The 15,140-nt window shown below is 46.6% G+C and overlaps 5 protein-coding genes across 5 annotated transcripts; 1 reads left to right on the top strand and 4 right to left on the bottom strand.

The window, feature by feature from the left end:
* Positions 1 to 203: 203 nt before the first annotated feature.
* On the bottom strand, positions 204 to 1,846 carry MELLADRAFT_107949 (uncharacterized protein; the record flags this gene model as incomplete). The annotated part of the gene is made up of 5 exons (XM_007411722.1): positions 204 to 510; positions 609 to 685; positions 1,016 to 1,369; positions 1,436 to 1,566; positions 1,618 to 1,846. 5 exons carry the CDS (start codon positions 1,844 to 1,846, stop codon positions 204 to 206), a joined length of 1,098 nt encoding a protein of 365 aa, XP_007411784.1.
* Positions 1,847 to 2,028: 182 nt separating this feature from the next.
* On the bottom strand, positions 2,029 to 4,015 carry MELLADRAFT_107950 (uncharacterized protein; the record flags this gene model as incomplete). Its single annotated transcript, XM_007411721.1, has 7 exons — positions 2,029 to 2,137; positions 2,425 to 2,556; positions 2,764 to 2,915; positions 3,335 to 3,487; positions 3,539 to 3,603; positions 3,697 to 3,907; positions 3,956 to 4,015. 7 exons carry the CDS (start codon positions 4,013 to 4,015, stop codon positions 2,029 to 2,031), a joined length of 882 nt encoding a protein of 293 aa, XP_007411783.1.
* A 576-nt stretch (positions 4,016 to 4,591) lies between these two features.
* On the top strand, positions 4,592 to 5,877 carry MELLADRAFT_107951 (uncharacterized protein; the record flags this gene model as incomplete). The annotated part of the gene is made up of 4 exons (XM_007411627.1): positions 4,592 to 4,657; positions 4,712 to 5,083; positions 5,126 to 5,284; positions 5,743 to 5,877. 4 exons carry the CDS (start codon positions 4,592 to 4,594, stop codon positions 5,875 to 5,877), a joined length of 732 nt encoding a protein of 243 aa, XP_007411689.1.
* A 4,728-nt stretch (positions 5,878 to 10,605) lies between these two features.
* On the bottom strand, positions 10,606 to 11,585 carry MELLADRAFT_37130 (uncharacterized protein; the record flags this gene model as incomplete). Its single annotated transcript, XM_007411720.1, has 2 exons — positions 10,606 to 11,221; positions 11,293 to 11,585. The coding sequence occupies 2 exons, from the start codon at positions 11,583 to 11,585 to the stop codon at positions 10,606 to 10,608; spliced, it is 909 nt and encodes a 302-aa protein (XP_007411782.1).
* A 1,155-nt stretch (positions 11,586 to 12,740) lies between these two features.
* Positions 12,741 to 14,179, bottom strand: MELLADRAFT_64456 (uncharacterized protein; the record flags this gene model as incomplete). Its single annotated transcript, XM_007411719.1, has 6 exons — positions 12,741 to 13,050; positions 13,104 to 13,241; positions 13,295 to 13,395; positions 13,458 to 13,610; positions 13,670 to 14,053; positions 14,105 to 14,179. The coding sequence occupies 6 exons, from the start codon at positions 14,177 to 14,179 to the stop codon at positions 12,741 to 12,743; spliced, it is 1,161 nt and encodes a 386-aa protein (XP_007411781.1).
* Positions 14,180 to 15,140: the final 961 nt, after the last annotated feature.

Raw genomic sequence — 15,140 nt, forward strand, 5'->3', positions numbered from 1 at the left:
TCCAACCTCGCAGGTTGACCCAGCACCTCCCGTTTGTTGTGGCTCCCAACAAGACTTGGCATGGTGAGTTGTCCCAAACTCGTAGGGAGCTACAGTTTGCGTTACTCAATTTCTATTTTTCCTCATTCACCTTATTTAGCGGTTGACTTCCTGACTTCCAGAACGGGGTTCTTCGAAAAAAGGGGGGGAGCCTGTATAGGGTGCTATTCGACATCTGCTTTTTTGGCATAGATTCTAAGTCTTCTCTCTCTCCCTGTGTCCAAATACGCTCCTTGGTCACTTGCACTAGGATCCTTTGACAAATCGAATATAAGGGTAGTAGAACAACTATCTATGAAGGTAAGGAATTTTCTCTGGGAATTACTTGGGAAGGTTGATATGAACAATTCAGGACTTGGAGTGGGGCTTGATACCTTCTGAGGCTCATCAACTGTATTGTTTATACAAGTAGGACAAGGTACTGGATGGCCAGCCACCCTCTGGAATTGGGTGGCCAGCCACCCTTTGAGACTAAGACAGGGTTAGTCCTGGGTATCTTTCATCAAATGTAGAATTGGGATGTGCGAAATACTATTAGTGACACTACAGAACAGTATTAGTGGCACTACGAAGCAGCAATTGTTGGTTGGAGCAAGGCTAGTGTGAGCTGGTTAACCACTACGCTGTAACATGTAAATTGCCATGGCTGTACATCCAGACATGCTTCTAGTGTTAACAATTAGGGTGTAACCAAAGTTTGACCAACGTAGTGCTCGGGGCCTCTACACGGCAACCAATTCCTTTCTCTACATGACTATTCTGACAATCAATTTGCTTCTCATAAGATTCATGTCAATTACGTTCCCTTGTAGTGCAAGCACTTGACCTGCCCGGATTGGACCAAACGGGCTCGCCACTAACTCCAGTTTATCATATATATAATCGACCTGAAATTCTCTAAATTTAAGAAACTATTTTGTACGTGGTCAGCTAATGCACTAACGGTCTTTGAAACATCTATAACTCATGTACGTACCTCCATGTCCCATTCTCTATGAAGTACTACAGCAACTCTCCACTCACTCCCAGAAGGCCCTGCTTCCACCAATGAATCCTTGAGGACCAATCCACGGCCACGTACGTTGAGACCTGGTCCAATACCAGCAAAAATATTGTTTGTGCTGCCTGGCTCGTGGCGACTTCTCTCCATTACCAGACGTCCCCCTACGTTGCTACCCCCGCCAACGACTACTCCCCTGAGTTCGTGAACTCCGGTCATATCGTCATTGTCAAGAACAAACTCCTCGACCAGGGCCACTGGAATTGGAAGCTTTGCCTCATCCAGGACCACGGACGCATCATAGACTTTGCGGTACTTTTGAGTCAGGGCCTTTTCGCGCGGTACTGTCGAGATCAGTTCGGTGTGATACAATCAATAGGCATGACCACAGCTTACCTTGGCCTGAACGTTGATTCTAGCGCTCCATCCCATTGTAAGTTTGCAGTATGGTCCTATTCGTGCAGTGCGCTTCGTGGCTGAAATGTCCATTTGTTGGATTGATGTGACTGAGTCAATAAGGTTGTAGGCTGGCAAGAGAGAAAGCAATGTATTACCAAAACCAGAAATAATCAATCAACCCACATTTATGGAAAAAAGTCCACCACCGGTTTGCCCTGAGGCGACATTTTGACTTCGAGGCTGGCACGGGAGTGGAAACGCTGGTCCCCTACGCAGCTGGTTCGGCCAGATTCGTTGGACCATGTGCCACAGCCAACCAAAGTGGCCCATCCAAATCTTCCAGCCCATTGTACGTTGACCTCGTGGAGGCACCCTGAATAAAAACCGTCGTTCTATCTTGGTAGACATGGTCAGAACTTGCCACAGCCCGAGTAAGCAACCAATCGAAACAACCTCACTTAAATCGCCATGGATCTTCAGTATCTGCCAATGGGCTTTCAGTCGGAACTTGTTATAGCCGAGAGGGTCAGATTTAATGAAAGTCACTTATCCAAAGCACCTACTGATTTGCTTCTACTACAGGTACTATCTCATGGCAATGCAATCGCTTCTATGGGCCAATACTCAACTGAACTATTCATCACTATTGACGGTCCACAAATGGCCCCAGCAAACGTGATTGAATCTACACCTGGCCAACTGCAGACGCGTAGCACATACTACACCTATGGACGGATCATATTGCCTCCGTACCACTCCGTACCCATTCTTCACTCCGACAGGGCAGTTCTAGCCGTTCCAGCTGTTGATTCACCCACGTCCAGCACATATCCGAACCATGTTCTCATAACTAGCATTGGTAGAGTACTTGATTGTTACTACTCAGACATTGCCAGGTGTTGGGTTTTAATTGTTCTGCATCGAGACTGGGAATCTAGTGTTAGTTGGCTCATGTGGCTTGTAAAGTACAACACTGACTTTTTTACAGTCCTTCAGCACAGTTTCTTTTCGAGTTCGGTACACAATAAGAAATGACACCATGGGGACGCTCGGCCTGGAAATGTTCCAACTGGACGCCCTGGTGTTGCTCAGCGGAACTTTGTCGGGCTACGCACAGTCTAGTCAAGAATGGACAGTCAACGTAAGTTCAGGGCTCGTTGTTTTCAAGCCTGTACCTGACGATATTGCGCCAGTTGACCGAAGCAGAATCAGTGCCTCATTGAAGCCGATTGTTGGAATGTTACGGGCTATTTAGTCTTGTTGTACTGCATCTACTATTTCTTCCGAGTTACCTCAAGATCTTTAAATCGTGCGCTTATGCTAACACTTGAAAAGATTGGAGTTTAACACCGTATACGTAGTGGAGTCTGGGCCGGTTGCAAAGGGGACTTAGTGTTCTTCCAGAGGCGGTGCTGGCTTTGTAGTTAGCACCAACTGGCGTTTGAATTCCACACTTGAAAGGTAATTTTTGTACCCCCTGAGTCAAGTACAGTAGAGGAGGTTCAACAAAGCAGCTAAATCAAGCACCACTGTCGACTGAGCAGGTTCTGTAGCGAACAACTTCTACGTTTTGACTGGACCACTGACGCTGGGCCATAATAAAGGAAAGTATTTCAATATGTAAGGATTTTTCAGAACTTGCATGTAGCCAGACAGAGAAATACATCGCGGTTGGAATACCTGGTTGCTACAATTGGGCCGAATGCACTGGGTTAATTGAACACCAAGAGTATTAATTGAACCCGTAATACTTAACACATTTTGACTTGTACTTCAATAGCACCACAAGGAGTGTACTGAATGTCGCCCTTACAACGAACTAATTGAGCTCAACTGTTCTAGATTCACAACAGTGAGTTGTGCGCAGTATGTAACGAAGTGGTTCCATCAACTTACAAAAATAACCCACTCTCCTGTGTCTCCGGCGTGCTGCATTACAGTTCCCTCGAGGTCTATGATGGTGTTGCTCAATCCAACACAGTGCGGTAGAGTGGATATTAGACCTTGATTATCGACGTACTTGACCTCGAATTCTACATATCGCCCCAACTATAGTGCCAGTCAGTTCAGGAATGCCTTCAATTTGAGTTCATCACTCACTGAGTCTACCCATGCGTTGTGAAGAACAGTGAGAATCCACCAGCTGCTGACGGTATCACGGTTACCTAAAGATTGACGCCATATAACCATTCCTCAAGCGGTAACATGGACCATATTCAGTCCAGCCTCAAGCGTGGCGTGGCCCGTGGTTGGCGAACAATCGGTAACATACTCTGCATTAACGATTAGAGGCTTGTCGGGACCGAAGAAGACGGCCAAACCGGAAAAAGTAATGACAACCCCATCAGATAGCATATCCGGCGACCTGGTAACCAATAAGAATGGAGAGTATCGATCCGGGATGTAAGGGTGAACTGCAACTACTTCGTAACGAACGCCCAAAGGACCACCAAAGGTTGAAACAGAAGTCTGAACCAGAAATCAGTGTCAGAATGTGACCGTGAATCTTGAACTTACAGCCCCTCTTATTCGTACTCTGCCGCGCCACACTAATGGTAACTCATGTCGCTCAGACATCATCGCTTAAGAATAGTCTGAACTTTCAGGATTACACCAGATTATATTGGCCTGAGGATTCTTCCGGTTCGTCGAAAAGTGATGGAGGTAGAGAAACGTGGAAGCAGACTGATACGGCGAGAGTGGAAAACGACCGCAACCAAGACTGCTTTGGTGTCAGCTGTTGCCGTTGAGTTCTTTCCCTGGTCGTGGGGTTTGTACTGATGAAGTGGTATTGCCAGTCCATGACGTGAGTTAGTCATTTGATCTCGTTGTCGTTAGCAGGCTGTCCCTTAATGTAATTGGCGCACAGGAGGGCCAGCCGTGACTCAGGAGCGTACAACATTACAACTGTGATGACCTTTGTGCCTGAATGGGTTCTGGAATCGGCGTAGGGATTGTTGTTCCTTTTCAGGTAGCGTTATGCGGTTCGCCGAATCGATTGCCTGATGAGTCTTTGCATAGCAACATCACCTGTCTTCTTCGCCTGCGCAGACCCGCAGACCCACATTGAGTTCACCCGGGACGATTTAACATCGCTTCGAATGGAACTTTTCCAAATCTCCACAATACAATCCACTCCTTCTCTAGGTCAGAATGACCAACGTAGCCGATTCCCCCTTACCTATGAACTGGACCGGCGTTTTTCGAATGAACAGTGAAGTAAGTTAGTATTGATATCAGTTAACCAGGGCTGAATTTGCTTTTCACCTGCAGTGTATCCGACTGTCCAACGCAGGAACCCCTCGACCATGCCTCCAGAGCACTGTGTTACTACTACGTGGTCGTCGTTCGCATTTGAGATTCTTTGTGCCGTCTCAATCTACCCAGACTGCTCTTGAATCGCACCGGTCTTACCACCTAACGGGTGCAATTTTACCAAGGAGCAACCGAGACGATACAATTTTCTCGGTAGTGTCCAGTTCAGTAGTTGCGCTCAGCGACTATGCCGCTCAACAGCCTGCGCCTGTTCCGGTCCTTACAGTTACTGCTCGCGGCCATATAGTACGATGTGTTCGATGTATGACCGTGGGGCATGGGGAAGGCGTATGGGCCATTACGGTGATGCACAACGCCTGGGATGATAGTGTAAGTGACTTAAATGTTTTCCCTGCGCACTTCCTGACACAGTCACAGTTGGGTAGATTCGTCCATTTCACGGCGGTATACGAAGCATCTCCAATGCTGTTTGACTCAATCGGGGGCCGGAATTTGAACGTGGGCAATGTCGTAGATTTCAGCGGTGTGGTAAAGAATTACTGGGCCCGGGGTAGAGTATGGGTTGTGGAGGTGAGTTCTTGCTCGCCTGAATTAGACTTAAGCTGACTGGTCCCAGCTCCGAGCCGCAGATGCAATCGCGTCGGCTCAACCCCCCACGCTCAGTTCTAAACGTCGAGCATCCTTCAGCACTTGATCTACAGCTGCATGACATTCTCGGGTGTACAATTGGGAGCGGCGTGAAGAGTTATGAAGATGGTGGGGGCAGTTTTAACTAAATTGTTGAATCAGCACAAGCATTCAGGTTCAGACCACTCCCAATGTATGATAGGCTAAAATCGGGTGCGCAATGCTAACAGCGGGAGAGAAATGGTCAGTACTAGTGCGGTGTCTCAGCAGAGTGTACATTACTTTATAGATCCGAGTTAGGCAATGAGAACTTACTGGGAGCAAGTGAAATGGGTTATGTATGCACCAAAATTAGAGATGAATAGGTTCAAACTGACTTGAGTTGTAGTTGTATGGCTTAGCATAATCTTATGGTATCATGTAGTGATAAACAACATGCTCATAGAACTGCCTGCTTGAAAAGGCCGTTTACTGGCTGCATACCTTGCTGGCCTGTAGGCTCAGCTGGAATCAATAGTTTAAGAATCCCTGGTTGAGGCGGCACTGATGAGTACAGGACGTGACTAAACAACTTTCAACGGATCTGATGTGTCTATGTTTCGAACTCTTGTGCTATGCACGTTTTGTAAGGATGGCCTGTAATGATTTGAGTATCATTGTCGGTAATAAACTTTTAATTGACTCAGTTGAAACTCGGTGAACTGTCACTTCAAGAGAAGCAATCTTGTTTAGTCAACCAGGCTGCTCAGAGCAAACGTGCAGACTCTGCCTGTTGCAGCGGGTTGAAAACTTTGGTTTGACACTACTTCTGGTAGAAGCCATGTATGCATTGCGAAGAAATGGGAAAATTGGATAAGAATAGTACAGGAGAAGGGACTACAGCTGGTTAACCAACGTTCATATGCAATATCCAGTTGTACTACGAAAAGCATTTAGGTGCTGACTGCTACATCAGTTAGAGTTTGCGACTGAGACGTGGCACTGAGATGCTTACGTGGCGGGCTTATGCAATGGCCTCCTTTGAGACTACGTTCATTGTATATCCTTCTTCAAGGCTGGCTAAAGAAACTGTGGTTTGCTCTGCAGAGGTGCACCTGGAAAATCCGACATAAAGTTGACCATGTGCGAATACCGGTGTGGGAAGTACCAGACAAACCTTGTTGACGGTCTGACCCTGAGCCTTGTTTATGGTCATGGCGTAGGCCAGGGTCACGGGGAACTGCAAGTGGTAGAAAGAAATGGGTACGTTGGGATCGCCAGGATGATGGAGCTTGATCCGTGGGAGAAAGATGTCTGAACCCTGCTTCGGAGCTGTTATGATTAGGCAACGAAGAGCGTTGTCAGTGGTTCCGAGTATAAGCAGGCGCGTCCCATTGCAGAGGCCGCGTCTGAGATGAAGGTTGCGTAATAGAACTACGACTGCGCCAACTTTGAGTTTGAGATTGTGTTGCGGGAAATTGGCCATATTGAATGTGTTCAGAATATAGACGCTGACTTGCTCAGCCCAGTCTTCTGACAAAGCGTCAACGGACTTGTATTGTTTGAGTACTCCAGCTTGGCTATCCAGAACGTGTTGGTTGATCTTCGCCACCGTCTTGTTTAGCGGAGTGATAATCACGCGTTCCGAATAGACGTGGCCGAGGTCAGGCCATGCCTGGCTTCGCAATAAAACGGCTGTGTTGGAATAAAAGTTGTCCACTGTCCTTTTGTCAAAAGAGGCATTGGTGCTGAAATGGGCTACTTTGACGTATTTTAATTGAACATTTTCGACTGGGGCGGTTTGGAGTGCCCCTGCACCGACCTGGAGAAGCCATTTAGCGAATTCCTTTGCGGTGCGTTGAATGGCCTGATCCATGCTATCACTTTTCAACCTCATATTGATTGTCAGTTTAAATTGTACTACGTTGGTCCAGAGGTAGGAGTTTTTGATACACGCCCTAACTGAGTCCTGTAGTGATCCGGATTTAACCACAGGCAGAATCTGACGGAAGTCGCCTGAAAAAAGCACGGTTACACCGCCAAATGGCTGGTCGCAATCACGGAGGTCTCTCATGGACCTGTCTACACATTCGATAGAATCCTTGTTCATCATAGAAATCTCATCCCAGACCATGAATTGGACATGGGCTAGCAATTTACCTGTCGCATCTAACCGAGTGAAGTTGCACGTTGAATCAGGGTCGGCAGAGAGTGGTATTTTTAGGATCGAATGAGCGGTGCCTCCATGGATTAGTAAAAGAGCCGCAATTCCGGATGAAGCAACTGATACAAATGGTATTTCATTTGTATTGCAATAGTTGAGACAAGTATTGAGCAAGTAAGTTTTACCTGACCCCCCAGGTCCGTCAACAAAAAGCATTCCACCACTTTTGGATCGAGTTGAATCCACAATCAGATCGAAGATTTCCGCCTGTTCTAGCGTAAGACTTTTCACTGCTTGGTCCATAGCTTCATGAGTTAACGGTTTGTCGTCTACGTTGTCAAAGTCAGTCGTTCCGCCCCCAATTTCGAACAACAATTGGATGTCTACATCAGGAAGTCCAACTTCCCCAAGCGTCTTCCCCATGCTCAATACGCAACTTTCTAGCAGAGATAGGCCATAATTGTTGAGTTGAGCCTGAGTCGGGTGGAGTTCAGGCGAAATTAAGGCCAGTTGGTACTTGCAATCGTCGCATAAATCCTCTACATGTTCTTCCCAGAGGCGAACAGGATTCGCTGGAGGACTGTGGACTAATATAAGCGCAAACATATCCCGCAGCTGCCTTCCTGTCTTCCACGTGGCTGCTTCACTGAGGCAGGCGTCAAAATGTGTATTGGAAAGCAACAGACCGAGACTGTCAGCCGCACTGCGGTAAGTGTTATGCAACTTTCCATTGACAGTCTTGAGAAATTGGAAAGAGGTTGGGCCTCGAACAACTGTTAAGAGAAGCCAAAGGTAATATCGTTCTCCATGGCTTGGCATGGCGAAGTGGAGTCGACTGACGGCTATCGTGTTGTTAATACGCCTCAGCCAAGCTTTGTCGGTCTTGGACCACCAGAAATAAGCGGGCATGTCGCCGTAAAGAAGTGTCCGTATTGGTATGTTGGTATTGGCTATCAAACCACCCGCGTCGCACATGGAGAAGAATTCAGTAAGGGTGGTACGCTGGGCTGTGCCGGATTCCATCTGGTTGCGAAGTGTATTTGTGTTATGAAAGTAAACAGTATGTGAATCTTCCAAGTGTAGCATGAGTCGAGTGATCGACGGATAGCGACCTGACAGAGCGTACTTGTACAATCTCCATACAGCTAGTCAAGCATACACTACACCAAATGTAATCTTTACCGGGTGGTAAAGAAAACTACTGACATAGAAAAGTCCTGAGGCAACAGGAAGAGAGCTAAAAATCTGAAAAAATATGCACCTTGTTCCTAGATGTTGGGGCGTCATGATGAGTAATTTTTTGTATTTTACACGCAGATATTGGTTAATGTACTAACAATAAAGGCTGAAAATCATCAAAAACCCACCTGTAACAATACCTGAAATTTGGCCCTTGATTTTGTAGACAGGATTTTGAAATCTTCAAACATCAATAACTTTTGCAGTTCTGAATCAAATAACTCGATGTTTGGTTCATTGAAAAGGTGAGTCTTTCCTCTACATTTTTCATTGAGACACCACATCTGTAGCCCGTCTGAAGAAGGTCCTACGGAGCTATTCATGCAGAACTGTTTGGACATATGTAGAGCGTTCAAATGACTAGATAGCACCTTGCTGACATTATGAAGTGTAAAGCAGAATGGTTCAGCTTTTGAATGAACCAAAAATCGAGTTATTTGGAGCAGAATTGCAAAAGTTATTGAAGTTTTTAGACCACAAAATATTGTCTTCATAATCATGACCCAAATTTCAGGTATTGTTACATGTGGGTTTTTGATGATTTTCAGCCTTTATTGTTAGTACATTAACCAATATCTGCGTGTAAAATACAAAAAGTTACTCATCATGACGCCCCAACATCTAGGAACAAGGTGCATATTTTTTCAGATTTTTAGCTCTCTTCCTGTTGCCTCAGGACTTTTCTATGTCAGTAGTTTTCTTTACCGCCCGGTAAAGATTACATTTGGTGTAGTGATAGTCAGTTTTAAATAAAATTGAAGAGGGTAGAGAGCGAATAATTACCTTCAGGGGATGCTAAAGTTCGCCCGTCAACAAAGTCGTTTGGTTCATTCTCCACCTCTAAGCTGACGGCGCTGCGATCGTGGCCTTTACTGATGTATTTATAAAGGTACTTGATTGATTTCATTCCAAGGGTCACTTTGTCGTTAATGTGACATCGAAATTTGAGTAGTAGGAAGGGGTTGTAGGGTACAACATCCCTATTCGTATACTTGTACCCATTTTTCATAAAAAAGCGACCATCGTCGGGTCTTTGGTAAGCTGGGTAAGCATCTTCGGTGATGGCGGTTTGTGAATTGAATTCCTTGGGATATCCGTATTTGCACCTGAGGCCATTCCAGCATGCTTTTCCCTTGTAGCAGGGTCCATGAAGCATAAACTGAGTAACACATGAGTAGAGGTCAGGTGATTCTTGAGGGTCAGGCAGGACTGCCGACACTGATAGGTCAACAGCGGCAGGGGTTTTTGGTGTGGAGCTGGCGTCGTTGATTAGAACTGCATGGTTGTGAGGATTGCGTCGCTTTTGGAACTCAACGGTGTGGACATATGAAACATTGTAGCCAAGTCTAGAGCGTTTAAAAATGTCCTCATGCATTTCTTGAAGCTTAAGTTCAAATATGCGAGCGACTAAGTCCGGCCTATCGTCAGCTGTCTGGCCCGGCAGCAAAGCAGCAGTAATTTCGGGCCACTTGGGGTTGGCAGTCATCGTGACGAAGAAACTTGGCGGCCCATACGCTTTGACCAGCGCCATGGCGTCGTGATAGAGCTCATGCATGGCACTGGGACCGCCTATGAAGCCAGAAGGTAGTATTATCCGTTTTCCGACCGTAGCGTCATTGTTATTCAATGCTTCAGCAGCGCCGTTGTAAAATGCTGCCCGAATTTTTTTTTGATTCATCTTGTAATATTTCATGCAAGCATTCTCAACACAAACGTACATATCGACTATGTATTCTTGTAAAAGTCTGCCACCTCACAGTATAGGTGAGAAAACTCCTGGCCGGCTGAAGAGTGTGAAAGCCGCCCATTCAAGATTTGAAACACGACCTGATTTGCCTGCAGTAAAGCAATGTAAGCGGAGTAGAGTAGTAAGCAAGAAGAATTACGTATGACGTTCATTTAAATGCCGGTAATGCTTGTCCCATCCGTGCAACCCAAACATAAAAAAAATCGGGTAACGAAGTGAGAAGTAGTTGGTATTTAGGTCACATATACGTCTGAGTGGGCCGTCCCGTCGCCTGAGTATGATGTCTTGGTCTTCTGATCCAATGTCGCCGTCGCCTTGGATCACAGCGGCGACTTCATTACATGTAGGGTAGTTATAACGGTTGGGGTCGCGGCCTGATAAAGACATGGATTTGATCTTTATGGTCTTGACACCGCCTGCGTCGAGAACCTCCTCGGCTGACTTGTACAACTTAGCAAACGGATTATGCCTATAGAGGAATTGTTGAAAAGTTTTGATGATATTGGTGTTGAGACCGCCGCCGGCGCGTTCGTTACGGCTGTGTGCTTCTTCGTCAGACTGGTCCCCATACATGAATATTTGAGCGAATTTCCTTGGTATGCCCGGTGCGGGTAAAAGTGAGCCAATGCGATGTGTTAAACGTCCCTTGATTTTGTAAGTCCAGGAACCACCGTTGCCTGCAACACTGACGTCTTGCTTCGTCCCAGTTGAAGCGAAAGACAGGGAATTATTGTATCGGCGGATATCTTGCCTGAATTCCTTGGAAACTGTAATCAAGTATGTTAGGAGGTAGATGTACTTGACTTGTGGTAAGTAGCTGACTCACTTCTATCTTGGTCGGACAATAATGCCTTGAGGAAGTCAGGCGTTAGTTCATTTTCAAAATTGGTGCTAGGTAATTTGACTGCGCCTTGCTGGCAGCACGCCGCGTAGACAGTACTCAGAGTGGTCTTGGTCCCGGGTTGTCTCTCCAACGTCCAATGAAGAGCTGCACAGTACGCGCATGGGTCGTCACAAGGGCCAATATTGTAAGGTATTTCTTCGCCGAAGCGTCTTTTGATTGAAGATTTGGTATTGTCATCTGCATTTGTGACGGCCGGACCGTGGCTAGGCATAGTTCTGAGTATACTGATTATGTTCGGATATCTGGACCTGTGTTGAACAGGCGAGGGGAGATAGGCCTGGTGAGCACTATGATAATTATGGGCAAGGAGTGGAGGAATAATAACGAATGAACCTGATAATGAACTATAGATCGCCGTTCGACTTGATAGAGAATAGTTTCCAGTGTTTGTGGAGGCTGTGAATGTCGAAACGTATTTGGAGGACTGGCGGTTCAGGGGTGAGCTGAGGGATTTACTCGCTAAGTATGGCAGGAGTGAGCTTTGGGCGGTTGTTGGTGTTACAATGTTGGTGCGGAGCGGGACAGGCGACCAAGGGTGTGGTGAAAGGTAGAGGGGAAGATAATTGTATTGTGGGTAAAGCTGCCTGTAAAGGGGTGGCAAGTTGATTGGGTTGTGAGTATGGATGCACACCGTGAGCAGGAGTCAAGTCGTGGGTAGCGTGTATATATAAGGCAGCGCGAGAACTGGAGCGCCATTTGCAACACACATCGTATGAGAGACGGTGAATGGCTGAAAAGCTGCTGAGCAGTCCACGTCCAAATAGGAGATGAACCAGTCCAGGCATCACGATGAAGCGGCAACAGACTTACGGGAAACGGGTGGTACGGTTGGAACTGATGGTCACAGCCTGGAAATGTGTAGAACTGGTTGGAACCACGCCCAGGCCAATAAAAAGGGCGATGTTCTGAAGGCAAAGCGATATTTTGTTTGCAGAATGTAGTCTGATTTATGGGGAGGATTGCAATTGTTATGGACCGATCCATTTTCTCGGTGTTAATTTCGTGGTAGCAACAACAACTGCTGCATGCGGCGTCAAAACGGTTATGACAATGAATGTCCAGGTAGTCGTTTGCCAAGGCGGCGGGGAGTGTAGGTCCTGAAAATGCTCGTGAGTGCTGAACAAAGCGAGTGGCGTGCGAATTCATGGTAAAACACCAAATCAAGTGGGAGTCGCCGAATTGAACTCATACGTAAATCATTTGGATACCAGAGGTAGCGGCACAAAGAAAGGATATGACCAAGACATCATTGTTTATTGACATCATGTACACTATAAGAAAGCTATTGTACAACTGTTACACATTATGAACAAAAAGCGAGATATGAGTTTCTGGTGTGAGCTGAGGTGCGAGAGGAGGCGACACTCTACGTTTCCATGTCGTCTTCAGTATTGACTTCTTCACCGTCATCGCCGTCTTCGATAACCTCCTCTTCTACCTCAGGTACCTTAGGAATGGGCTTAGCCTTCTTCGCTTTGGTAGCAGGTGCCTTCTTAGTAGTAGTTTTCTTTGGGAGTGGTTGAACCGGCAAAACAGGCCACTCCTCGTCAGAAATGGTCTCGTCAAGGGCGTCAGGTGCGGGCTCGGACTGAACTGTAGCAGAAGCTTTGCCTTTCCCCTTGGGGACAGCCTTGACGGCCTTGGTGCTGGCGGAAGCTAAAGGCTTTGGGACATGTCTGAGCGTCGAAGTCAGCACGTGAGAAAAAGAATCTGGAGAGAAATGACGTACTTAGCAGGCCGGGTCCTACATGCAAGTGGCGTTGGGGACTTCAACGGAACCTCCACAATGGGTAATTTACGTTTGGAAGCAGGTGTTGAACTTGGACCAGGTGTTGGGTTGGTAGAGGTAATGGAACTGGGTACGTGTCTGAATACATAGTCAGTACAAAATCTGGTCGGAGTGTGCTATTGAAGACTAACTTAGCGGGCCGAACCCGACCAGCGGGAGTAATTGAGCCAGCACGGTCCGCTTTAGTTGATGAAATGCCTTCATTACCGGTACAGGGGCTGACACCGGTAACCTGAGATATTAAAGTCAGTCAGATTGGATTGTGAAAGGAGGGGAATCAGGCGGTTGGCTAACCTCAACTATCCAGCGGTTGTGGTCAGAATCCCAGTCCACGATGAAGCCAGTAATAAGCGTTTCGCGACCCGCTTGAACAATATTCTGACTCTTTTCCATGTTGCCAGTTGGACGGATACAGTATTCAATTTTGAAGTACTGGTTTTTACGGAGCTGGGGTTGGCTTTAACAGTCAGCAGTGAATCAATGGGTATAATGAGAGACACTCGTACCTGCGGTTGGTAATCAACATGTTTCATGACGAAACACAGTGTTGACTTTGTATCGTCCTCATCGGGAATGTTCCATCGACTGGACACAACACCTAATCCTGAGATGGCCGTATTGTTATGGAGTACGCCTGTGAAAGTTTTGCTGGTCCCAACGAATATCTTGTGATTTGCTTCGTAATACATATTGAAGTCGGCTGAATCTTTGTTGGCGAGGAAGCGAGCTTTCATAACGTAACACTCCGCGACGTGTGGTACTTCAAGGGCTGAACAGTACGCGGTAAACTTTCCATCATATTCCTTCTTATTATTGTCATTCCAACCGTTGCACGTGATTGCAACAGTGCACAAACGGTAGGAGTAGTTACGAGTATCAGAGGGAGGGAGCTGGTGAAGAAGTCAGCAGGTTGCACCACGGGAGGACAGGGATTAACTCACGACTGCACTGTTCTCGACCACACCAGACACGGTAACAGTGTGGGATTGTTTGACAGGAATGTTTGAACCGGACATCGGAGAAGTAGTTAGGAGTGCTAGATGTAAATGAATCGGCTGATAGAAGAAAAATGTGCTGCACGCGATGTGAGATGGAAATATGGAAGTGGATGGGTACGTATGGTGGGTGATTTGTGACGATACGATGAGCATGTGAATACTATTTATGCGCTGAAAAGGCGAGCAGTGGTGGTAATGAAAGAGGGCAAAGTGTCAAGAGGATGATTGCAGGGTGTTGAACCAGTTTGAGGTTGCTAGCGCAGAGTGACACGGCGAGATATGGTACATGGCCTAATTATTTGGATCGGTTGGTGGAGGCTGTTTGCTGATCGCAGGAACGGGTTGTGCGGCATCAGCCTGGGCTGGGCAAAGTGAACTGTTCGGGGAGCAGTAAGCAGATACGATTACAGCGGTAAGGTTAATAGCGACGCGGCCGACAATGAGGGGGGAGCCACTAAAGGAGCATGATGTGTGTTGATGCGAGCCTGTAGTGTGGACTGAAGAGGTTGATAGCAGGTAAAAGGTGGCAGGAGCTATGGAGTTGTATGAAGAATATAGTGACGGTGCGGAGCGGAGTGTTGGGAAGAATGACGGTGGTGTCATGTCCTGGTCAAGACGTAAGTGTGTGCGACCAGGGTTAAGGGTATTAAGTTGTGTGTAGAAAAAAGAGGGCTAAGTAAAGGTAACAGTTTCGAGTATTAAGTAATAAGCCTAAGTACTGGAAATGGGCTGGAGAAGCACTGGTCAAATTGCTGAGTATCAGTATCATGTAGAGAGTATCAGAAGCTGGGTAAAAGTAACGGTATCAAGTATCAGGTAATGCAGCTGAGTACTGGAAATGGTCGGGAAGAACATTTGTTTAAGTATATAGATCTGCGGTCTGTACTGAAAAACCACAAGGTTTCAGTGGCTTGGAACTTTAATTGTTCTCCTGTACGTGTTTGGTTTTTCCCTGCATCATGCGTTACTTCAGTGAGTA

The sequence above is a fragment of the Melampsora larici-populina genome (assembly GCF_000204055.1).
Source record: "Melampsora larici-populina 98AG31 unplaced genomic scaffold MELLAscaffold_26, whole genome shotgun sequence".
NCBI lineage: Eukaryota > Fungi > Basidiomycota > Pucciniomycetes > Pucciniales > Melampsoraceae > Melampsora > Melampsora laricis-populina.